General features: G+C 52.1%; 2 protein-coding genes and 1 non-coding gene across 5 annotated transcripts in view; 2 read left to right on the top strand and 1 right to left on the bottom strand.

The window, feature by feature from the left end:
• Positions 1-419: 419 nt before the first annotated feature.
• Positions 420-3,781, bottom strand: OPN1SW (opsin 1, short wave sensitive). Its single transcript, XM_008154038.3, has 5 exons — positions 3,427-3,781; positions 2,959-3,127; positions 2,452-2,617; positions 1,514-1,753; positions 420-539 (listed from the first exon to the last, which is right to left on the bottom strand). Exons 1-5 carry the CDS (start codon positions 3,779-3,781, stop codon positions 420-422), a joined length of 1,050 nt encoding a protein of 349 aa, XP_008152260.1.
• An 8,466-nt stretch (positions 3,782-12,247) lies between these two features.
• Positions 12,248-12,319, top strand: TRNAP-AGG (transfer RNA proline (anticodon AGG)). The gene has a single exon. It is a non-coding gene; the product is annotated as a tRNA-Pro (tRNA).
• A 3,772-nt stretch (positions 12,320-16,091) lies between these two features.
• The window catches only part of CCDC136 (coiled-coil domain containing 136), a 28,831-nt gene continuing 21,182 nt past the window's right edge, over positions 16,092-23,740 (top strand). The window contains exons 1-4 of one of the 3 annotated variants that reach the window (XR_003613306.2): positions 16,092-16,190; positions 16,884-16,985; positions 18,510-18,764; positions 19,456-19,530. Coding sequence is in view for 2 of the 3 variants with exons in the window: in XM_028129061.2 (XP_027984862.2) it covers positions 16,133-16,190; positions 16,884-16,985; positions 18,510-18,764; positions 19,456-19,530 (490 nt within the window). In the remaining variant the exon portion in view is untranslated. Of the gene's footprint in view, positions 16,191-16,883; positions 16,986-18,509; positions 18,765-19,455; positions 19,531-23,386; positions 23,504-23,740 lie in introns of those variants that run through there. The other 2 variants (XM_028129061.2, XM_028129062.2) reach the window with 2 other exon arrangements.

The raw sequence follows: 23,740 nt of genomic DNA, 5'->3' as shown, positions 1-23,740 counted from the left end.
TCTCCCATTTCTAAGGTGTTTTCTCAGAATGTATCATCTCGGAAGAGAACCCCAAGAGGGAAATAATGTTACTAAAAATGGAGATAATTGTTACTCATACACTGAGAACTCAACCATACTCCTTTATAGATGCCTTGTAGTATGTAGAGATGAGTCTGCAAGTGCTGTGAATCTTGCCGCTTAGTAGAAACATGATTGCTGCAAAGGCCTTTGATGTGTTCTGAGATGGACCGAGCTGAACAGTCGCTTTGTAGGTAAGAAGGGAATAATAGGAAAATGGAAAATCGATCCCCCAAAATGGTCATCACTCCCCTTCCCATCTGTTTTCTGCATGGTTAGTAGTTTGGTTTTTAGCAGAGAAAGTAGAAATTTCCTTAAATGTAAAATCCTAATTGCTGCAAATAGTCCAAATATGCGCCCTAGCTGGGGCCCACTTGGCTAGAAGAGAGAGTAGAAACTTCTGTTTTCTGGGAGCTGGACACGTCAGACTCATCTGTCATGGACTTCCCACACACCATCTCCATCATGCAAGCCCGGAACTGGAGAGAGAGGGCAGAATTGGAGATAGCCCCCTTGGCAGACCAGTACAGAGGAGATAACATCAGGAACTATGGGAAGAAATTTCTCTTTTGTATCCCCGAATAATGCCTTGAATGCGTAATACCCAGGATCTCCTCCGGTGGTTTTGAGTATATCTTCCCAGTCCTGAGACTGCTTAGATTCCAGTCTAAGTCTTCTCGCTGCTTGTCTACATACTACACATTCCGGCTAACTCGCTGTTGGGAAAACTCAAACTGGCCTGCCTCCTAGGAGCACTGTCAGAAGCAGCCCTAGAGTAGCTCCACCACCCGCCCTCCCCGACTCCTACAAGGTCCTCCCGATGGGGAAAGGGCGGCCAATTCTGTCTCCATCCAGATTTCACATTCGTTTTGAATCCATCTCGGGTTGAAGAAATAAAATAACTTAATTCTCAAGACAGGAACTCTCCGAGATTTGTCTTAAGTTTTTTTGTTTGTTTTTTGTTTTTTAGCTTAAATTTAGGAATTGAGGGATAGGCCACCTGGCACCTTCAGATGATAAGCTGCTTTAGATTTTTATGCACGTGATTGTGCTCCCCATATGCTCCTTTGGGCTAGAAGTTGGACAAGAAAGGATTAAGAACTGAACTGGAAGGACTAGAATGTAAGGGAACTGTCAGTTTTCCAATAAAACAGAAAACCTTTTCACTTATCCTGTCCTTGGGAGCAACTCAATTCTTATGGCTCAAGTTCTGTCTTCCCAGGGTCCTATGATAGAGTCATCGAAGCCATGGAGTAGGGGAGGAAAGCATGGGGTAAGCACCTTCTCCCTGTGCTTACTACGGGCTGCCTAGGCTACTGAGGGTGTCTGTGGCTTCCCTTGTTCACCCCTAACCCTCTGAGTACAGTCGAAGGTACTCTGAGTTAAAAGTCGCTGGTGACAAGAACCAGGTCTTATGGACTAGGGTCTCAGGAATGTAAATGGGGACCTTTACCTGCTTATTCATGAAGCAGTAGATGATGGGATTGTAGACGCATGCGCTCTTGGAGAAGAAGGCAGGAATGGTGACAAGCCGTAAGTCTAGCCCGTGGTTACGGTTGTTGACCATATACATGGCCAGGGCAGCATAGGGCACATAACAGAGACAAAAGGACCCCACCATCACCACCACCATGCGGCTCACCTCCCGCTCAGCCTTCTGGGTGGAAGCCGACTCCTGCTGCTGGGCTGCAACCTGGCAAGAGCACAGAGAATACCACATCCTCTTCTCCCCAGCCCTCAACTCCCAGATCTCTGGAGGGTTTTGTTTTTTACCGGCGGCGGGGGGGGCGGGGGGGGGGGCATCTGCTCCAATTGCCTCTCTTCTGCCCCAGTTTCTGGCCTAGTCCCCGTGGCTCTCCCTCCTTGAGGAAGGCAGGATGGAGGCGGCTCTGGTCTGTGACACTGGGAGCATCACATGCATGTCTTGACACCTATATTTGAGCAGGGGTGACTCCACCTTAGTCTCCATTCCTTCTCATCATTCTGCCTATCTCCACTTCCTTCTTTGCTTTTATTTTATTATTATTATTTTAATTCTCACCCGAGGATATTTTTCCATTGATTTTTAGAGAGTGGAAGAGAGAGGGAAAGACAGAGATATCGATGTGAGAGAAACACATCGATTGGTTGCCTCCTGCATGAGCCCCGACCAGGGCCCGGTCTGGGGAGGAGCCTGCAACTGAGGTACGTGCCCTTGACCAGAATTGAACCCAGGACCCTTCAGTCTGCAGGCCAATGCTCTAACCACTGAACAAACTGGCTAGGGCTTTTTTTTCTTCTCCTTTTAGAAATCGCTTCTACCTGGCTATGGCATTTCCAGATATGTTCTAGAACACTCCCCCACTCTTCCCTCTCACCTGGAGCCCCCTGACCGTCACAAAAGCCACTCACAGCTCTAAGGGCCCCCAGCAACTGAGAGTAGGAGAAGCAGATGAGGGAGAGGGGCACAATGAAGCAGAAGATGAAGAGGAACCAGGTGTAGTACTCGCTGCGATATTTGGTGCCCACGGTGTACCAGTCGGGGCCACAGGAACATTGCAGGCCCTCGGGGATGAACCTGTAAGGGACCAAACACTCACCCACGGGACAGCACTGGCTCACTGCGGGGGCCCACCACAAGATGCGGAGTGGGAGCCGAGAGTCCTGGATCGGGTTCTCCATGTAGACCCCAGAGGATGCCCAGTGACTGGGCAGGGAGGGTTTTCTGTCCTCACCAGCGAAGGGGAGAGCAATGTGAACTGAAGAGTAAACTTTAGGACTTGTCTCCCACAGCCCTTCCTCTCACCTACCCCACCAGTTCTTTAAAAATTAGAGATAAAAAAAGCTTATACACAACTCTTCCCACCCACACCAGCCTCAGCTCCTAGCTATGTCAGCATCACTGCCCTGGGCTCTCACCGGCTCCAGCCGAAGAAGGGTGGGATGGAGACGCCAATACCAATGGTCCAGGTGGCCAGAACCACCATCAGTGCATGCCTGGAGCTGAAGCGGAAGCTGCCGAAGGGCTTACAGACGACGATGTAGCGCTCGAAGGCTAGGAAGGCCAGTGACCAGCCCGTTACCAGACCTGTGGTGAAACATGAAGGGAGTGGGGTAGACAGCCCACCCAGCCTGGCAGGCGGAGTGAATTACAGAGTGGGGCAAGCACGGGGAGACAGGGTTGGACTAATGGTTGGGGTAGAATTTGGGGTGCAGGGGGTCAAATTTCTAGTCTAGGCTTTGTATTCCAATATGCAAAAGAGCACCACACTCCCCTAGACTCCCCTTTTGGGATGCACTCTGGGTAGGCAGGCCGGTCCCTGGTTCCAACCCAAGCTCGGTGTCCTTTGCCCCCCCCCCCCCCCCAGCCCCCTTCCCCCGCAGTACCTGCTGTAGAGCCCAGGAAGGCCTCCAAAGCACAAACATGGCGGCCGAAGATGAAGTATCCCTGGCAACTGGCAATAAAGACAGTGAAGACGGAGAAGATGCAGAAGAGGAAGCCCCCCAGGGACACATTGACCAAAATGTAGTTGAGGGGCTGTCTCAGCTTTTTGTAGCGCAATGTGGCCACCAGCACAGTGGCATTGAGTGGCGTCCCTGCAAAGAAGACAAAGCCCATGAAGGCTGCCTGGAGGTGGAAGGCCCAGACCGGGGCAATGTGGTACTGAGGCCCATCCCACGGGCCCACCGAGGAGATGTTCTTGAACAGATAAAACTCCTCCTCCCCTGACATTTTGCTCATGGATGTCCCCCACCCCCTCTCATTCCTCTTATAGATTATCCTCCCCCCAACTCACCAAAGCACCCATCCTTCAAAGCCACTTGTGGGTTCCCTGAATGGTCAGTGCTGATCCTAAGCCTCCTAAGGACAAAGTTTGGTATTAGAGACCCCCCCCCAACCCCCCACCTAAACCTCCTTTGGCAGCCCCAAAGCCGATTGTGTGTTCTTCAGAGGATAAAAGATTGGGCTCAAAGAATCTGGACATGCAATACTGGGGACTGGGATGAACAAGAGTCAGCTCACGGAGCCTAGGAGATGCTGGCCCATATTTAGTAAAGATGCTTACGTCACTTTTTAAAAATATATTTTTTATTGATTTTTAGAGAGAGGGGGGAAGGGAAAGAGAGAGAATTACGTGGGAGCGAAACATCCACCGGCTGCCTCCTGCACGCTCCCCACTGGCAATTGAGCCTGAAACCCTGGTATCTGGCAACCTTTCGGTGCCCAGGACGATGCCCAACCAACTGAACCCACTGGCCAGGGCTTCCACCACTCTTTTATTTTCCCTGTGATTGGAGCTCTCAAGGGCACCCACTCGGTTTAGCTTCTGGCACCACCCCATCCTTTTAGGTGTCTGCATCCCATCTGCCCCTTGGTGGAAGTTGCCCCTCAGTCTCCCTCTCCAGAGATCTGGGGCTCTCGACCAGCCTGGAACCAGCCTCGGGCTGCAGGAAGGGACGGGGAATGGGGAATGTCCTGGGAGCACCTTAGTGCACAGCCTTCGTGGAAGGGTACCGTCGAAAGCATCCGGCTGCCTCTGTTTCTCCACGTTGAGTCTGCCCAGAGAGTATACCTTTCCTGCTCAGACCCCGCCCCCCCCCCGCAGCCAGGTTGAGGTTGGTTGGAGCACTGTCCCTCTCACACCCTGTCTCTGCCCTTAGCCCAGCAGTGCCCAAGCTGCCACAGTCTTTTCTCCCGTCTGCTCACCCACGTCCTGCCCAGCCTTCACAGCCTAACTGGCCAAGACCCCTTCTGTGAAGCCCACCCCATGATGCCAGTGTGCTAGGCTCCACCTACACTTACACTCAACACCGCACTTCAGCCCTGATGGCTGCATCTTCTTCCCACCTCAGCAAGCGACGGATGCATAGATAAAAGTGACACACATTGCAGATAGATAAGTTATAAGTGAAAGGATGGCCCGTAATGGTAGAGAAGTAGATCTTCCATGAATCCCCCACCAGGGGCAAGAATTATAAATTCTGGACAAAACAACCACTTGAAAGCACTGCAAAGTACCCAAAGCAGGCAGAAACTGAAAGGACTCCACACGTGAATGGAAGGAGCCAACTGCATTTAAATGGGTGTTTCCCCAGGGCAGTCCTCAGTCTGAATGACAAGGGACAGCCTTTGTTGGCCTGAAGAGTCCAAGGACAGAGTCTGGGGCTCCAGAGCCCCAGAGAGTGGAAGGTGGGCTTCCTGCAGTGAAGGAGGCCACAGAGAGGGAAGCCTTCGAATGCACATATGAACTCCCCTCGAACCCTAGGCCGACTGCTGAGCTCTTCATGGAGCACCTCCAAGGACCCAGGAAAAGGGAGAGCGGGGTGAACACTGAGCAGAGATTTGAGCTTGAGCTCGATTCCCACCAAGCTCAAGAAGCTGGACAAACACCAGCCTTTCCATCTGAAACTCCCACGATGCCACACCTTACGACTAACATCTATGTCCCGTGAATGCTGAGCTGGAAAGGCTAGATGGAGACTTGTCAGCCGCTTCTGAAAGACGGACATTTCTACACACACACTCCCCACGGACACTCACCCACAGGCGGGGCTCTTGGCAGAGACCCAGCTAAGGTCAGGGCCTGGGGATTGCAAAGTCCCGTGGCCTCCACTAGATTGTCTGAGTCAGCACAACCCTTCCCCTGGCAGGCCTTTGGGACCTGGACCAGACAGAGGCCAGCCTGAAGGCAGTAGTGTTTGCAATGCCTAACCCTGGCCAGGGCACATGGCCCTGGCTGAGTGCAGTGAGTCAGCCTCAGCTGTCTGTCTGCTGGGCTCTGCGGAGCTGCCCGCCTCTGCAAACGGTTCTGACAGGAGCCTGCCAGGGCAGCCCCTGGGCTTAGGCTCCGCCCAAAGTGATGTGGTGAGAAGACCCAGGCCTTCTTACCCCACTGTCCTGGACGGGTGGCTGCGCTTTGGCCTCCCCCTGTTCTGTCACCTTCCAGACAGTCCCTTCTCACCCTGTTCCACCCCACTTCAGAGGAAGGACAGGCCCTGGCAGGGTAGCCCAGTTGGTTAGAGTGTCAACCCAATACACCAAGGTTGTGGGTTCCATCCCTGGCCAGGGCACATACAAGAAGCAACCAATGAATGCATAAATAAGTGGGACTACAGATCTCTCTCTCTCTCTCTCTCTCTCTCTCTCTCTCTCTCTCTCTCTCTCTCTCTCTCATTAATATAAATAAGGCAATGGGTCCAAGTTGGGGGCAACTTAGCCCCAGCTAAGAGGGGCAGATAAGCATAGAGTCTCACTAGCACCTAAGCAAGGGACAAAAAATCTCCAGAGTCATCGAAGCCATGGAGTAGGGGAGGGAAGCATGGGGTAAAGAAGGAGGGCAATGATATAAAAACAGGAGACATTTCAAGTCTATTTAAAATATACAGTGTCCTTTTCAGATTTAAAGTCACATTGTTAAGTTAGGAACATTAGAATACACTAAGGCTTCACAGAAGGTCATATTAAGTATGGCTAGACCAGGGTTCCAACCACAGCACGCTGCCATGTTGGTTCAGACAATTCTTTGTCGCGGGGCTGTCTGCTCACTACAGGATGTTTCACAGCCTCCCTGGCCTCTGCCCACTAGATCTGACAGCAGCACCGCCTTCCCAGTCATGATAACCAAACATGTCTCCAGACACAGAAGTCCTCTGAGAGGCAAAATCACCCCTGCTCCCTCCCTGCTGGCTGAGGACCATGGGTTTAGACTTACAAATGCCCAGAACTGAATGGAAAACAGTTCAGAGAAAAGTCATTTTTCCAGTCATTCTGTCTAAAAAAAAAGAAAAGAAAAAGAAAAGTTATAGAAAAAGAGCATATTTTCTGAAGAGTTTCAGGGTTCCCCCCTATTTTTTAGGAGCTTATTCCAGGAATAGTTTATTTCCAGTAATAGTTTAAGAGAGGTTGCAGGAATATAGGGGACACAACAGGAAATCACGCATCCAACATCAGAGCAAAAGAAGAGGAACAACCGTGGAGAGTTCCAGAGACAGGAATGAAACTGAAAGTGACCACCCTGGGAGGTCCCTACGGATGGACCACATTTGTGCTTCCCAGCAGCTGCTCATTTCCATCATGCAGTGTCCAAAAAGTAAACGCAGACCAACTGTTCTTGGGAGTATGACAGACAGTAATGCCCCCTCGGGGACTTCACAAGGGAGACGCTGGTGTGATAAAATAAATCGTGTCCTCAACGACTTTTCTGAGTAGACACACCAGTTCCACAGGATGGGGCCAGCTACTGACGATCACCCTCCATGTGGGCTCGGCACAAAGCGCGGTTTGGAAGTGGGCATAAGCCGGAACCATCAGGATGGGGGCCAGCACCAGCGCTGCTGGGCTGCCCTGATCCAGGGGACGCTTCAGCTCTCTGAAATGCATTTCTCCCTGTTCTCTCTATTGCTTCTCGCTGCTTAGCTTTGCAATAATTTAATTTCTGTTTTGAGTGAATTATATATACGTCCAGAGCTCAAAATTCAACAAGTACAAAGGAATATACGGTGAACAGTAAGTTTATTTCCCAGCCACCCAGTTCCCCTCTCCAGAGGCAACTGGTGTCTATTTTTTGCTGTGTTTTCTTTTTTTATTATTGATTTGAGAGAGAAAAGAGAGAGAGAAAGGGGGAGAGAGAGAGAAAGAGAAAGAGAGAGAGAGAGAGAGAGAGAGAGAGACATTGATTTGTTGTTTCACTTATATATGCATTCATTGGTTGCTTCTTTTTTTTTTTTTAAATATATTTTTATTGATTTTTTACAGAGAGGAAGGGAGAGGTATAGAGAGCCAGAAACATCGATTAGAGAGAAACATCGATCAGCTGCCTCCTGCACACCCCCTACTGGCGATGTGCCCGCAACCAATGTACATGCCCTTGACCGGAATCGAACCTGGGACCCTTCAGTCCGCAGACCGATGCTCTATCCACCGAGCCAAACCGGTTTCGGCAATTGGTTGCTTCTTGTATGTGCTCTGACCAGAGATCAAACCCACAACCTTGGCATATTGGGATGACACTTTAACCAACTGAGCTACCCTGCCAGAGCACTTTTGGCTGTGTTTTTTTTTTTTTTTTTTTTTTTAATATATTTTATTGATTTTTTACAGAGAGGAAGAGAGAGGGATAGAGAGTTAGAAACATCAATGAGAGAGAAACATCGATCAGCTGCCTCCTGCACACTCCCCACTGGGGATATGCCCGCAACCAAGGTACATGCCCTTGACCGGAATCGAACCTGGGACCCTTGAGTCCTCAAGCCGACGCTCTATCCACTGAGCCAAACCGGTTTCGGCTTGGCTGTGTTTTTTTAAAAATATGTTTTTATTTATTTCAGAGAGAGAGAGAGAGAGAGAGAGAGAAACATCAATGATGAGAGAGAATCATCGATCAGATGCCTCCTGCATGCCCCCTTCTGTGAATCGAGTATGTGCCCTGATCAAGAATCGAACCATGACCTCCTGGATCATAGGTTGACACTCAACCGTTGAGCCACACTGGCTGGGCTTTGCTGTGTTTTTGATGTGTGTGTTACATGCTGTTGAGCGGCTCCAACTTCTGGAGACCGTATGAATGAGCAATGTCCACAGTGTCCTGTCCTCAGCAGCCCTGCTCAGCTCCTGCAGACTCATGCCTGTGGCTTCTTTTATGAAGTCGGTCCATCTTGTATTTGATCTTCCTCTTTCCTGCTGGGACCTAGCATTATCGTCTTTTCCAAAGAACCCTGCCTTCTCATGATGTACCCTAAGTGGGACAGCTTTAGTTTTCTCATTTTTGCTTCCAGTGATGCTTTAGGCTTAATTTGCTCTAGACTAACACTTCCTGCAGGCGGGGAGCCTTTATTCTGCCAAGGGCCATTTGGGTATTTATAACATCATTCACGGGCCAAACAAAATTATCAACTTAAAAATTAGCCTGTGGCCGAGACCGGTTTGGCTCAGTGGATAGAGCGTTGGTCTGTGGACGGAAAGGTCCCGGGTTCGATTCCGGTCAAGGGCATGTGCATTGGTTGTGGGCACGTCCCCGGTGGGGGGTGTGCAGGAGGCAGCTGGTCGATGTTTCTAGCTCCCTATCCCTCTCCCTTCCTCTCTGTAAAAAATCAATAAAATATATATATTTTTAAAAATTAGCCTGTGATATTTGGTCAAACATTTAATTAACTCATCCCTAATGCCTTGGCAGGGCCCGACCAAATGACATCTCGGCCTTTGCATGTCCAATGGGCCGGACTTTCCCCACCCCTGGTCTAGGGTGTCTATGGAGCTCTCCTCCAATCCCATATTTCTTTTTTCTTTTAATTTATCTTTACTGTTGCAAGTATCACAGGTGTCCCCTTTCATCCCCCCATTGACCCCCTCCACCCCACTCCTCTCCCTCCCCAGGCCTTTCTCCAACCCCATATTTCAAATGAATCCATTTTTTTCCTATCGGCTATCTTTACTGTGCAACTTTTGCATCGATACATAGTAACTGGAATAAGAGGGTGCAGATGATCTCAGCCTCAGTCTCCAATGACACATCTTTGCTCTGATGACCTTTCCTAATTCTTCCATCGCTGCCCTTCTGCGTCTCTGGCCTTCTCTTTGCTTCTTGGCTGCGGTCTCCATTTGAACTGATGACTGAATGAAGGTAAGCAAAACCTTGAACAATTTCAATCTCTTCATTGTCGTTGCTAAAGTGCTCACAGTGGCTTGAGATGATGTGTTGTGACAATGTTGCCTGTTAACCTCTGACCCATAGGGCTCTCCATGTAAGTGATGAGGTAAGGAAAGGGTTGACATGCTCTTATGAAAATGGGGAACCATCCAAGGGTTTGCCTGACTAAAAGCTACCCTCAAGATGGGAGGAAAGTCTCAGAAGTAGATTCTCCCCGGAGAATTCCATTTGTGGCTTTTTAAATGCAGAGAGAAGTCATTCGGGCCTGAAGTCCCACTGCCCCTAGAGCGAGGCCACAGTCACTTTAACCTGGAAGGAGAGAGCACGGTCGGGGCTAAGGGATTTCCACCAGGGCAGCACTTCTCTCCCCGGAAGCCCACACCCGGAAGTGCACACACACGTGTGTGTGTGTGTGTGTGGGGGGGGAAGGGTGTGGAGGGGGTTATGGCTGACACCATGACAGAGGAATGATTACTGGTATTTAGTGGGCAGAACCTTGCTCCAGACAGGCCACACCAAGAAGAAGGATCCTGCCTCAAATTCCAGCAGCACCCCCAGAGGGAAGCACTGGCTGGGGCCCAGCCCTGGTCTCAGCCCTGAAACATTCTCAGTAAAATCCCCCTCGGAGCCCTTGCTGGGAGCAACCTCAGTCCCTGGCACACCCACCAGGATGAACAATGCGGGGAATGTCTGCTGAGGTAATGGAACAACGCCTTGGGTGTGCTTTTATTTATAAAGCCACTTTAAAGCTGGGGAACGGCTACCCAAAAAAGACTGGCTTTCGACTAGATGAGCTGTTGCCTTTTCCTCTGGCCATGATTAGTTAGTTAGCAGAGCCAACTGTCTGGTCCAGATACTCCTGGGTGGAGATAATGAAATTTTACCCCCTGGGTACAACGGAATGCTGGCCAATCCATTCTCTAACGTGGGGCCATTCCTCCTGCTTGTCCACGAGAGGGGTGGGTTCAGTAGGGAGCCTGCTTAAATGGTCGGCGGGTGGGAGGGTTTCTTCGGGCTTATGGTTTCTACTTCAAGCCAAGGGATGAGGATTCATCTGAATATCTGTGGTCCTAGCGATTTTTTGTGCAAACTCCTGACTTTTACTCACTCGTGCATTCCACAGGCATTTGCTAAGTGGTGTCTACAACAGCTGTGCTGTGCGGATGAAACGAGATTCACCTGGTAAAGCGCTTACACAGGCCAAGCACACGGAATGCTTGGGAACCGTTTGTATTGTTAGCATGACCGCCAAGTACTAAACACGGGGCAGGACCCACAGGCCAGTAGGACAGGTCTCTGCCCCTGGAACTCCCGGCCTCGGGGGGGACATTTCCCTTGGGAGCAAGCAAGGGCCCCTGGGTGTGAGGGGTGCAGTCTTCCACAAGGCCCCACTCTCTGAGGCTGACCTCCCGGTCACTCTCATTTGGGAAACTCTCAGCCCAAAGGGCCCCACCCAGGCCTCCCTTGGCCGGTCAGCAGGGTTTCCCTGCAGCCTCCGTGGGCTGGATGGGCAGCGGAGAGAGGGAGGGTATTTACCGGATGTACGTATCCCCATCCTTGGTTTTCTAGGAAGTCTGGGTAGCAGTGTGAACTGAATTTAAAACAGGCTTCCATTCAAATAAACGTGCCTCTTCTAAGCTAAATTTAGGCAAGTTTTCTTCTTACAGTGGGGATGACACCAGTCTCACCAGGTTGTTGGAAGACTAAGTGGGATCTGTAAAGCAGGGAGCACACTGCCCAGCCCATCGTGAGCATTAAGTGGCAGCTTTCCTATTGTGTATCTTCCCCCGGCCTCATGATGCCATCATAATAACCCCGTTCCTTTGTATAGATCTTTACAGCTTGCAGATCCTCAAAACCGTCTGTAAGGCAGACAGGGCAGGTGTTACTTCCCCAACTGACAGATGAAGAAACTGAATAACTTAGCAAATTCCCACAGTGAAGGTGACCTGGGGCAGTGGTCGGCAAACTGCGGCTCGCGGTTTGCCGCTCTGTTGACTGATGAGTTTGCCGACCACTGACCTAGACTCTCGGTTCCAATAATTACAGGCTGTTGTTGTTCCTTGTGATTAAGCCCCTATCCCAGTGGTTGGCAAACTCATTAGTCAACAGAGTTGACTAATGACCTGGGGCAGCCTCCCGCACCCACACCCAGGAGGCTCTTAGGTTTGGAGGCCTGATCCTGAGGTGAGAAAGGAACCCGGTTCAGCATCGGTGCAGGAGATCCCAGACAGCCTCCCTGAGCCCTGGGTTTCCCTGGAAAGTGGAGGCTGCTGGAGGCTGGCTTCTTCGCTGCCCTTCCCCAGCAGCACCCCCAGGAACTCCACGTGGGAGCCCCGGGGAGACCGATGACGGGTAAGAAGGGGCCCTGCCTAGGATACCGGGTTTCTGTGTAGCCCTGAAGTGCGACAGGGAGGAGCAGGAGAGAGCGAGGCCTGGGGCGTGCAGCCAGCCTGGGCTGGGAGCCAGGCTGGAAAAGAGAAGCCACCTCTGGAAACCACAAACCATGGCTGAAGCTGATGTGGCAGGGAAGGCACATCTGGCAGGAGGCAGTTATAACAGGCTCGTTGGTCTAGGGGTATGATTCTCGCTTAGGGTGCGAGAGGTCCCGGGTTCAAATCCCGGACGAGCCCTGCTTTTCCTGGATTTATTTTTCTTCTGCCCTCCCCACCCCTACCACACACATATACTGCCTGCCCTTTCTGGAGTAGAAGCACACATGTGGCCCAGGTCCCCGTGTAAAACCCAAGCTATGAAATGCACAGGATTCAAAGACCAAAAGCTAAGATTCAAAACTGAGTCTCAATTTTCCTCTTGGTAATATGGGAACAGTAATACTTATTTCTCAGAGAAAGTATGTGAAATCTTCTTGCACTTTACAGACATACAGATGGTTAGGATTAATAATAACATAGAAAATCCAGAGTGGAACTTCTGGCAACATGGCAGACTGAATTAATGTGGCTATCTCCTTACCCAGCACCCCCTCAAACACACACAAAATTTGCATACAATAGAATTTTAAAATTAAAATATGGAAAATTACAAAAATTTAGTTAAAAAAAAAAAAAAGAAACCCAAATAATAGACTTAAGGAAGGAAGACAAAACCAAATAAAAGAGAAGAGGCTGTCACAGTGGCATGATGGGTTTCTCATTGCCTCTTACTATAAACAGTGATGGCGAACCTATGACACGCGTGTCAGCACTGACACACGTAGCCATTTCTGATGACACACGGCCGCTGAGGCGGCCGCATGCCGAGGATGAAACATTTGCTGCTCCTGAGGATGAAACATTTGCGAAATAATGTTTTTTCCTCAAAGTGACACACTACCTGAGTTATGCTCAGTTTTCTGGCGAAGTTTGACACACCAAGCTCAAAAGGTTGCCCATCACTGGCCTAGAAAGATAATAGTTATATTGGCTGACTTCTTATTAGCAACAAAATATTATAGAAAAAAATAAAATATCTTCAAAAGATCAAGAAAAACCTGACAACCTCAAATTCTATGTCCACTAAGTTTCCACTTACATGGTGTGAAATACGGACGTTTGAAGACAGTGGCTGAGAATGTTTACCACTTGAAAACTTTCACTGACATGCCACCAAAGGATATACTTTACAAGAAGGAAGGAGTGGAGTGCAAGAAGGAATGGTGAGCAGAGAAATTTATGTTAGTGAATCTAATCAAGCACTGGAAGCCACTGTTAAGAGTGTAAATTGGCCAAAACCGGTTTGGCTCAGTGGATAGAGCGTCGGCCTGCGGACTCAAGGGTCCCAGGTTTGATTCCAGGTCAAGGGCATGTACCTTGGTTGCGGGCACATCCCCAGTAGGGAGTGTGCAAGAGGCAGCTGATGGATGTTTCTCTCTCATCGATGTTTCTAACTCTCTATCCCTCTCTCTTCCTCTCTGTAAAAAATCAATAAAATATATTAAACAAACAAACAACAAACAAACAAACAAAGAGTGTAAATTGGTCAAACAGCTTTTTAGAGCACTTTAGCAATAACCAGTAAAGTTTAACTCGTGAAGTTAAGCACATATTCTATGACCTAGAAATTCTACCTCTAGGTACCTACCTTAGAGAAGTGCTTACATATATGCCAAGGAGGCATGCATAGCACTGTTCATGGCATCATTGTTTATAACCCAGAAAACTGGAAACATTCTAAATGCCCCTGAGCAGAAAGATGAATAAATAAATTGTTGTATCAGTATATTCAAACAATGAAATAGTATTCAGAAGTTAAAATTCATGAATAAATGTAAAACATTTTTGAGAAAAAAGGAAGTTTGCAGAATAGTGTATGCAGTATAATACCATTTAGATAGATTTTAAACGCAAGTCAATATTCTGTAGTGTTTGTGAATACATACATAGAGAATAAAACTGTAAAACTATAACTAGAAGGGCTATCTCTAAATGAACAGAAATTGGATTTCAGTGGATATTTATTGTTATTCTCTGTATTTTTCTGCATGTTTAAAAGATTTACATTTCCCCCCCTTATAATGAAGGGATCTAGGCATTTAGAAATAAGGGTAAAGGGGGATAAATGGCCGCATCAATCCTGAGAGGATGAGCTTTGGGATGGATTAGGAGGGAGGCTGAGTCCTGAGTCCAGGGATTACAAGGATTAATTTAGATCATCTCCCTCAGCTGATCACCTGACACCCCCACCTCTGCTGGCACTTGGGAGCTGCATCCTTGGGCCCTGGTCCACTTCCCCCCATAGCTGCTGAGCCCTTCCCTCCTGCCCCCTAATCCACCCCCTGCCCCAACCCAGTGCGGGTCTGGCCAGGATTTGCCCATATTTGGGTCCTGAGAATAGATTGGTTCAGATCTCCCTGAAAGCCCTCCTAATCGAGGGTGAAAGCTGACCTGCCGCCCAAGAGCCAGGGAGAAACTAGTCTTAATACCCAGGGTCAGAGCTCCCTGAGGAGCGCTTGGACCCCTGGGTGTCCTAGTTGACACTGTCCTCCCTTGACCTTCCCTCCATCGGCCGAAATGTCAGCAGTGGACATCAGCTGCTCACTGACCCCACTGGCTGAGCCAGAAGGAGGAGCTGCACTATGGCAGACCTCATAGCCACTGGGCTTCCAGCATTAGGCTGTCAGTCACTAGAGCTCTAAGCCGCCCACCCTCCCCATGGCAGCCCCTTCCTCCATCCCTGACGATTGTCCTGCTCCCCAAGTCTGGGCAGGTCTGATATCTGCAGCAGACCCTCCGGAAGGGTCTGGGTGGGCTTGTTCAACAGCCTTTCCCCAACGGGATCACTTTGACCACAGGATATAGAGTGGAATCCTGATCTCTGGGGAGCAAATGAAACCTCCATCATCTCTCAGAGCACTCGGCTAGGGGGATGAGAGAGAGAGGGGAGGGAAGGAAAGAAGAGGGGAGGGCAGGGGAGGGAAGGAGAGGGGGACTCTTATAGGGCAACATTATCGTTATTGAGCAACATTTAACTCCCTAAGGGTGAAATCGTACTAGGAAGTCTTAGGAATCTCCAATACTTTTCTGGATGCGCTGGGACGCCCCTGTTCCTAAGTGTTTGCCGCTCTGGCCCCGCTGAGACCCGCAGAGATGCGAGAACTGCCTTGGGCGCCTGGGAGACAGACAGTCCTTGGATGAGTAACTGAATCACTGAAACAAGCCCTTTGGGCTTCCACGTCTCCTGCAAGAGGGAAAGTCAGCAGTTCCCACTCGAGACGGCTACAGGGGGTGGGGTGCGTGGGGCTCGGGGCTCGTGGCCCACGGGGGTTGGGGCCAGGCGGGGAGGCCGGGCGGTGGAGAGAGGAGGTCTTGGGGCAGCGCGGGCTGGGGGGGCCCGGAGCGGTCCCTGGTTGGACTGGCGGGGGCTCCGGGAAAGCAGAGACAGGGCCTGGCTTCCTTCCTCCACGCACCTCTGGGGCGCGAGAAGCCTCGGCGGGGGGCTCGGGCGGCAGCCGGGGCTCCGCGCGGACAGCCCTGCGTGCAGGAGTGAGTGTCTGCGCTCTTGGAGGGACAGGCCGGGAGGCTGGTACCCCCTCGTCCTTTCCTCCCGGTCACTGAGCGCACCGAGAGGGCCGGGCCCTGGCCGGGCGCAGAGGGGTCCCCGCGCGCAGCCGACTCCGGCAGGACCCGCGCCAAGACCAAAGCGCCGTGTGGCTCCCTCGGGCGCAGCCTCGCGCCCGATTAGCTGCGGTCCGCCCGCCCGCTCCCCGGCGCGGCCACGGCGTCTCGGGGACAAGCTCCCCCGCCCTCCCCGTGGCCCCGCGCCGCCCGGGTTCCCAAGCCGCGGTGCAGGGAGGGCTTCCCGGCGGCGGCGGCGGCGGGCGGGGCGGCGTCAGGTGCCCGCCCAGGCCCCGCCCCCGCCCCGCCCCCGCCCCTGCGCCCGGCCGCCGGGTCCCGGCCGCGCTGCTGCGGCGTCTGCTCCCGGGGACGGCGGCGGCGCGAGCGGCCATGGAGGCGGCTGCCGGGGCCGGCGCGGGCGCCGCGAGCTGGAGCTGCCCGGGCCCAGGTCAGAGCCGCCCCTTCCTCACTCTCCACCGCCTTCCTCCTCCTCTGCTCCCTGCGGACCCAGGGTCCTCCCCGCTCCGCTCCCTCCGAAGTCTTCCTCCTCCATCCCACCCCCCACCTGGCGCGGTCTCCATCTTTCCTGGCTGGCTCTTCCGCCACCGCCACGCCTGCCCTGGCCCCCTCTCCCGCGCCCTCTCCGTCTCGTCAGGGCAGCCGCTGGGGTTTCCAGCCCTGGAGGCTCCCGACCCTGCACCCCTCCGGCCCGAAGGCTCACGAGCGCGGAAGAAACGGGGCGGGGGGGGCGGCTCTGGCCTAGACCCCTGCCCGCAGCCCCGCCCCAGCACCTGCCTCCCTCCACGCACCACCTCACCCTTTCAGCCGCTCTTTTGCTCGTTCCTGCCCTCTCTCCCATCCTTGTCTCTCTCCTCCAGTCCCCTTTGGGCTAAAGAGACACACACCCTTTACGTCTGTGCAAGGGAGAGGAGGCTGGGACTGGGGGTGCTGAGGAGGGTGCAGGGCGGGGTCCCCGCTGGCGCAGCTGGAGGGGCGGCTGAGGCCGAGTAAACCGAGCACTTCCTCCAGAATTAAAAGCCCGGGGCTCCAAAGGGCTGAAGGCACGTCCCCTGCTCGGCCCTGCACCCCAGCCCCAGCCGCCCCTGGCATCAGACAGCCCCCCCTCTGTCCCTGCTGGCAGGTTCCACAGTGACCACTGTAGGCTCCTACGAGGTGTCTGAGGGATGTGAGAGGAAGAAACGCTGGGGCTCCCTGGAGCGGCGGGGGATGCAAGCTATGGAGGGTGAGTTTTCCCAGAAAGCTGTATGTCTCGTCCCCTCGCCCGAGTTCTCGCCCCTCTTCCTCCCTCCCTCTGACCCCAGAACTCTGAGCCAGGTCAGAGCTCTTTCCTCGGTTCACCTTAGCCCCCTCCTGCCCTCCTCGGGGCTCCGGGTTGGAGGGAGGTTCCAGGTGCATCCCTGTGGGGCCCTAGTCCCCACCTAACCAGGCTGTGCGTCCCGAGGGAGCTGCCAGACAGGCGGACAGGCCTCAGCTGGACAGAGCTTTTCAGCAGGGGGTTTGTTCTTGCTGCCTCTCAACCCAGATCCCAAGCTGTCTCTTATTTTGAAAAGCTGGGAAGGGAGCGTGTGAATTCTTTTTCCTGTGCCGCCACCACCACCACGAACTTCATATGCAGGCCTTGTGGCTTTGGTTCTCCAGGATCGTCACTGCCTGAAAGAGATCGCCTGGGAGGGGGCCGGTGGGCAGGCCAGACTCCTGACACTCATGTGTTCCCACACACCCCAACCCCAGGCCCCGGGAGGGATGCTGGTCCCTTTTCCAGGACTTCTGTGCACACTCAGTGTGGGCAACCCTGCTTCCCCAAGGGGGACCGGTGACTCAGGGGACCCCAGGCGAACCTTAGGCTGCTGTTATTGGAGAAAATAAGACCAGGGATTCAGATTTTACAACGAAACAAACCATCACAATCCGGATAAGATGTTTGCTATTTAGAGGAACTGCATTGCAGCAAAGGAGAGGGTGCTCACCAACCGGAGGCCAGGGAGCACGCACACCCCAGTTTCCAATGCGTGGAAGGCTCTCTCTCACGCACAAGCACACCCCGAAAACTGCGCTGTGGTCACCGGGGGAGGAGGGGCCTCCTTACCCTCAGGAAACGGAGAGGAAGGCCCCCCCCCCCCCCCGCAAACACTCTGCAGGGGAAAGGAAGGTGGACCTTGTAGACAATTTCAAAAAGAGCACATTTGAAAGGGCCCCCATGTTTGTCCAGTAAAACATTCAGAGTCACTTCATTTAAGTGGTTTCTTTCTCTGCCTGCTGACAGGCAATGCCTTTTTATTATGGAAAGGCTAATTTCTCACAAGCCACCAGGATAATTTTTAACTTCCTACAAACCCCAAACTGTAACTCTTGCCCTGTTTGGCCTGAGATATGCCCAGGGTCTGAATCCCTTCTTGACTACTTGTCCCACTACCCAGGGGCCAGGACCGGAAGACGCAGGTATCCTCATGCTTCACGGGGCTGAGCCAGCACCGGCTGCTCAGGTGGCCCAAAGGCAGTAATGGGAGGCCCCCAGGTGCAATAGGGGTCCAGAAAGGGCCTGGAAGGGAATGGGCTACCTCCAAACTTGACCCTCACAACTGAAGACTCATGAGTGCAGGTCCTGTCCAGGGGGGTGCTTGGGGGACACCAGGTGGCACTATTATAACATCTCTGCCCTGAGCCAGTGAGTTTGAGCGCCCGCCCTAGAAGGACCCTTGAAAGGAAGTTGTCTCTGACTCTCAGGTGGGATGGGTGTCTTCCCTAGGGGAAGTGTTACTCCCAGCGCTCTATGAGGAGGAAGAGGAGGAGGAGGAAGAGGTGGAAGAGGTGGAAGAAGAGGAAGAGCAAGTGCAGAAAGGTGGCGGTATGGGCTCCCTGTCGTTGGGCAAGCACCGGGGCCTGAGCCTCACGGAGACGGAGCTCGAGGAGTTGAGGGCTCAGGTGCTGCAGCTGGTGGCAGAGCTGGAAGAGACCCGGGAGCTGGCAGGGCAGCACGAGGACGACTCCCTGGAGCTGCAGGGTGAGTGTCTGACAGAGGGCCTGGCCTACAGGCTCTGTGCTCACTGGATCCCAGGCCTGATGCTGGATCCCAGGCCCGATTCTGGATCCCAGGCCTGATGCTGGATCCCAGGCCCGATGCTGGATCCCAGGCCTGATGCAGTATCCCAGGCCCGATGCTGGATCCCAGGCCCGATGCAGGATCCCACGCCCGATGCTGGATCCCAGGCCTGATGCTGGATCCCAGGCCCGATGCAGGATCCCAGGCCCGATTCTGGATCCCAGGCCTGATGCTGGATCCCAGGCCTGATGCAGTATCCCAGGCCCGATGCAGGATCCCAGGCCTGATGCTGGATCCCAGGCCCGATGCAGGATCCCAGACCTGATGCTGGATCCCAGGCCCGATGCAGGATCCCAGGCCCGATGCAGGATCCCAGGCCCGATGCAGGATCCCAGGCCCGATGCAGGATCCCAGGCCCGATGCTGGATCCCAGGCCTGATGCTGGATCCCAGGCCCGATGCAGGATCCCAGGCCCGATTCTGGATCCCAGGCCTGATGCTGGATCCCAGGCCTGATGCTGGATCCCAGGCCCGATGCTGGATCCCAGGCCTGATGCTGGATCCCAGGCCCGATGCTGGATCCCAGGCCCGATGCAGGATCCCAGGCCCGATGCTGGATCCCAGGCCTGATGCTGGCCCCTGTCTCATTGCAGGGCTCCTGGAGGATGAACGGCTGGCCAGTGCCCAGCAGGCAGAGGTGTTCACCAAGCAGATCCAGCAGCTCCAAGGTAATTCCCAGAACTCAGGCTGGAGAGGTAGAGGTCTTCCGGGGACTTGTGTCCGGAGGGTTTGGCTGAAGCATAGCAGACAAACATAACCTAATTCAGCACTTTCTCCTTTTTCTCTCTCTACTAATCTCATCCTTTCTTCTCATCTCTTCATTCCCCTCTTTACCCAATTTTCTTTGTGTGTGTTTTTTTTAATTTTTAAAATTGATTTCAGAGAGGAAGGGAGAAGGAGAGATGGAAACATCAATGATGAGAGAGGATCATCGATTGGCTGCCTCCTGCACACCCCCTACTGGGGACTGAGTCTGCAACCCAGACATGTGCCGTGACAGGGAATTGAACCAGTGACCTGGTTCCTGGTTTGATGCTCAACCACTGAGCCACACCCGGCTGGGCAATTTTCTTTCTTTTTGCATCTCTGCCTGGCACTTCTGTCTTCCTTTTCTCGCCCTCCCATTTCACCCTTTCTCCCTGTGGTTAACTCTCTCCTTTTTCTCTCCTTCAGCCTCCGCCCTTCACACCTTCATCTCTTTTCCCTGGTTCTCCTGGTCAGTGCCAAGGGTAGGTGATCAGGACTGAATTCCGAACCAGATTGCTTTTTCCTGGCCCTCAAAGGGCACCCTGGGAAAAGCAGTGAGCCCATGAGATGTGACTGGAGGGGACTCTATACATCTCTTTCTTTTAAGTGAAGTGGATGAAAACGCTTCTTTTGCTCCCTAGGACCAAGCTGTGGCCCCAAAATCCCTTTCTTCTAACACCCACATTGCCTTTGTCTCTGGGAAGCAGCAAGGCAGGTGTCCCACATTCCACTGTACCACCAAATAAAGAGGCAGCTTTTGTTATTTCTGTGAGCTTCCGGAAGGTTTAGGGGAGCTGCCCTAGAAAACAGCAGGGACTCTCCCAGGAGAAGGGAGATCAAGCCAGAAGAAGAGTATAAATGGAGAAAAAAGGAAGTCCAGGAAGCAGGCCTGGAGAGGACAAAGAAAAGGTGGAAGAGGGGGAGGAAAGAAGATGTAAGCAAAGGTAGATGCGGGAGAAGTGGACAGTTCATGGGGGAGGAGAGAAATGGAGGTGTGTTGCACAGGGCAAAGAGTGTGAGCAATGGTCTCAGAGCACCTAGATTCTTGGGCTCAGCTCTGCCACAAAACAAGCTTGGTGCTCTTGGGCAAGTTATTTTATTTTTTTAAAAATATATTTTATTGATTTTTTTACAGAGAGGAAGGGAGAGGGATAGAGAGTTAGAAACATCGATGAGAGAGAAACATCGATCAGCAGCCTCCTGCACACCTCCTACTGGGGTTGTGCCTGCAACCAAGGTACATGCCCTTGATTGGAATCGAACCTGGGACCTTTCAGTCCGCAGGCCGAGGCTCTATCCACTGAGCCAAACTGGTTAGGGTGGGGAAGTCACTTTTATCTTTCTGACACTTGGTTCTTTATTTGTAAAATGGAGCTAATTTATTTGTTTATCAACCATTCATGGAGTGCCCATAGACTTGGAGGACCAGCTATGAACAAGACAGAGTAGATCCCTGCCCTAATGAAGAGTGCATTCTATAAGGAGAGGCAGAAAATAAACAACACATGTTCAAGTGGCAATATGCTGTGAATACAGTGTAACAGTATGATAGAGATGGGGTGAAAAGGGAGTTTATTTTTGATAGGGTAGTTAGAAAAATCCTCTTTGAGAAGGTAACATTTGAACTAAGACCTGAATAATGAGAAGGATCTGAGGGAAAAGCAGTTGGGCAGAAGGAATAGCAACTGCAAAAGCTCAGAGGCAAGAATGAGCTTCATGTGTTTGGAGGACAGTACAAAGGCTATTGTGGCTGTAACAAAGTGCATGTGGAGGACCCTGGTAAGAGTTCTGAGAGGCAGGCAGAGGCCAGCTTACAAAGGGCCTTGTAGGCCAGCTGAGAGGTTTGGCTTTTATCCTAAGTTTAACAGAAAGGTGTGGGAGGCTCTTAGCCAGGGCTGGGGTGATATACTGCTTTACATTAAAAAAAAAAAAAGAAAAGAAAAAAAGAGCACTTTAGACTTTAGACCTGGCTGGTGTGGTTCAGTTTGAGCATTGTCCCGGTGCACCTAAAGGTTGCAGGTTTGATGCCTGGTTAGGGCACGTGCCCAGGTTGCCGTTTGAATCCTTTGTCAGGGTGTGTGGGAGAGGCAACCGATTGATGTTTCTCTCTCATATTGATGTTTTTCTCTCTCTCCCCCTCTCCTTTCCTCTCTCTCTAAAAATCAATAAAAGATTAAAAAAACAAACATTACCTTTAAAAAAAAGAACACTTTGGCCACTGTGTGGAAATTGGATGGAGGGAACAGAGTCAAAACAGTGAGTCTGGTCAGCAAGTTATTGCAGTAGTCCAGTCAGGAAGTGGTGATTACTGCGATTAGAGTAATAGAAATGAAGATGATTAACAATAAATTTGAAGGTCAAGCCCTCAGGATTTGTGATGAGTTGGAAGGGGGATAAGAGATGACTGTCTTAAACTGGTTGGTTGGTGGTGTTATTGGGATGGGAAGACGTGGGGGTTAGGGGGAGCATTTAAGACATGTTTTCTACATGTTGAGTTTGAAATGGGTAATGACTGCGAGTGTACCCCCCCCCCCCCCACGTCCCTCGTGGTTCAGGGTTCAGGTTCAGGGTTCGGGCTCTGGAGGAGGCCACACACAAATGAAAGAGACTAGACAAGAAAATACTAATTTGGGAATCGGGGGCCAGGCGGGAGCCCAGGAGAGGACTCCGCTTTGCTCTGGCCTTGCGATCCCTTTTATTCAGGTCTGGGGTACACCCATAGCCCTTAGGCAGGCAATTCCAGGATTTACATAAGACTAAAAGGTGGAAGTTGCTTCAGCTACCATTGTCTCAACTAAACAGTGGGTGCTTGGCTCTGACCCTTTCCAGAGCCTCAAGGTTGACCAGCCTTCCGGGTTCCTTGTCCATCTCTTTCTGCTAGTGAAGGCAATGGGCAGCTTCCAACAAATGACATCCAAGTAAATATGTTGAATTGGATATGTGAATCTAGAGCCAGGAGAGAAATCAGAGATATACATTTGGGAGTCATTAGCATATAGATGACATTCAAATCTATGGCAGAGCACCATGAAATTACAGGAGATACTGGAAGAGAAGAAAAGGGTCCGATCCCAGGGTTACTCCAGTATTTAAAGGTCCAGTATAGAAGGAGACATGAACAAGAAGAGATGGAGGTAGGAGGAGCTACTGGAACCTTTCATGCCCTGGAAGCCAAGAGCAGAAAGTGCTTCAAGGAGATGATAACGGTCAAAAAGTTGCTTAGTCAAGTAAGACGGCCATTTGATTTGGCCAGATGGAGGGCTCTGAGATATTTTAGCGAAGATAGAACCTGATTGGGTTGGGACTGAAGAGGGGAGGAGAGGTGAGTGCAGATAATTCCAGCAGTCATGTTTTGAAGAGAGGCAGAGAAATAAAGGAGAAATAAAATCAAAGGAGAGTGTTTGGAGATTTTAAAATTTTATTTCTTAGCTAGGACACACTAGGTCATGTTTTTATGATGAAGGAAATGATCCAGTACAGCATGAAAAGGCCTTTGCTTAGGTAAGGGACATACATTCCTTTCAAATAAGGAAGTCAGAATCTCAGTAGAGGGGCAGGTAGGCAACAACGTGGGAAAATGAAGTTCTAGAGCAATTTTGCTCAGTAGGGCTGTTTCTGGTGTTAGATCTCATCCAAGCGGGGAAGCGGGTGGGAGGCCGAGGCTGTAGGTCTGGCGAAGGCGCCCCAGTCTCCGCCCGCGGGAACTAACAGACCGTCCTTGCGCACGCGCGTCGCCCGTTTCCGCCGAGAGGGGGCGCGCGCGGGCTCAGAGGTAGCTGGTGTTGGGAGGCCGTTCGGCCGCCACAGCCCCTCGGGGGCCGGGACCGGCCGGAGTCGGGAGGCCCCCCAGGGAGACCGCTTAAAGGGGGGCCGACGAGATGGAGGCCATAACCAGTAAGTGACAACCGACATCTCTGTCCGGCAGCCCGGACTCCCGGACCCTTGGCCTCGCCCCCTACAGCCCCAGTCCCCCTGCCAGCCGGCGCCAGCTCTTCCAACCGCTGTGGCCTTCCTTCTCCGGCCTGGGCCCGCCCCAGCCAGAGTCCGCCCCGCCCAGCTCCTGGATAAGTCCCTCCCTCAGGCCTGCGAGCCCCGCCCCTCGGGCTGCAGCGGGTCCCTCCCTGGTGTCCC

The sequence above is a fragment of the Eptesicus fuscus genome, chromosome 14, assembly GCF_027574615.1.
Source record: "Eptesicus fuscus isolate TK198812 chromosome 14, DD_ASM_mEF_20220401, whole genome shotgun sequence".
In the NCBI taxonomy this organism is placed as follows: Eukaryota; Metazoa; Chordata; class Mammalia; order Chiroptera; family Vespertilionidae; genus Eptesicus; species Eptesicus fuscus.
The sequence above is the reverse complement of the archived record's forward strand: the minus strand, read 5'-3'. Positions and strand labels throughout refer to the sequence as shown.

Bases quoted from the DNA above. Each gene is read 5' to 3' on its own strand.
- OPN1SW (XM_008154038.3), bottom strand. From the start codon at position 3,781: ATGAGCAAAATGTCAGGGGAGGAGGAGTTTTATCTGTTCAAGAACATC. The intron at 3,128-3,426 runs GTACTGCGGGGG...GTTTCACCACAG, and splicing joins CTTCCTGGGCTCTACAGCAG to GTCTGGTAACGGGCTGGTCA. The intron at 2,618-2,958 runs GTGAGAGCCCAG...GGTCCCTTACAG, and splicing joins CCCTTCTTCGGCTGGAGCCG to GTTCATCCCCGAGGGCCTGC.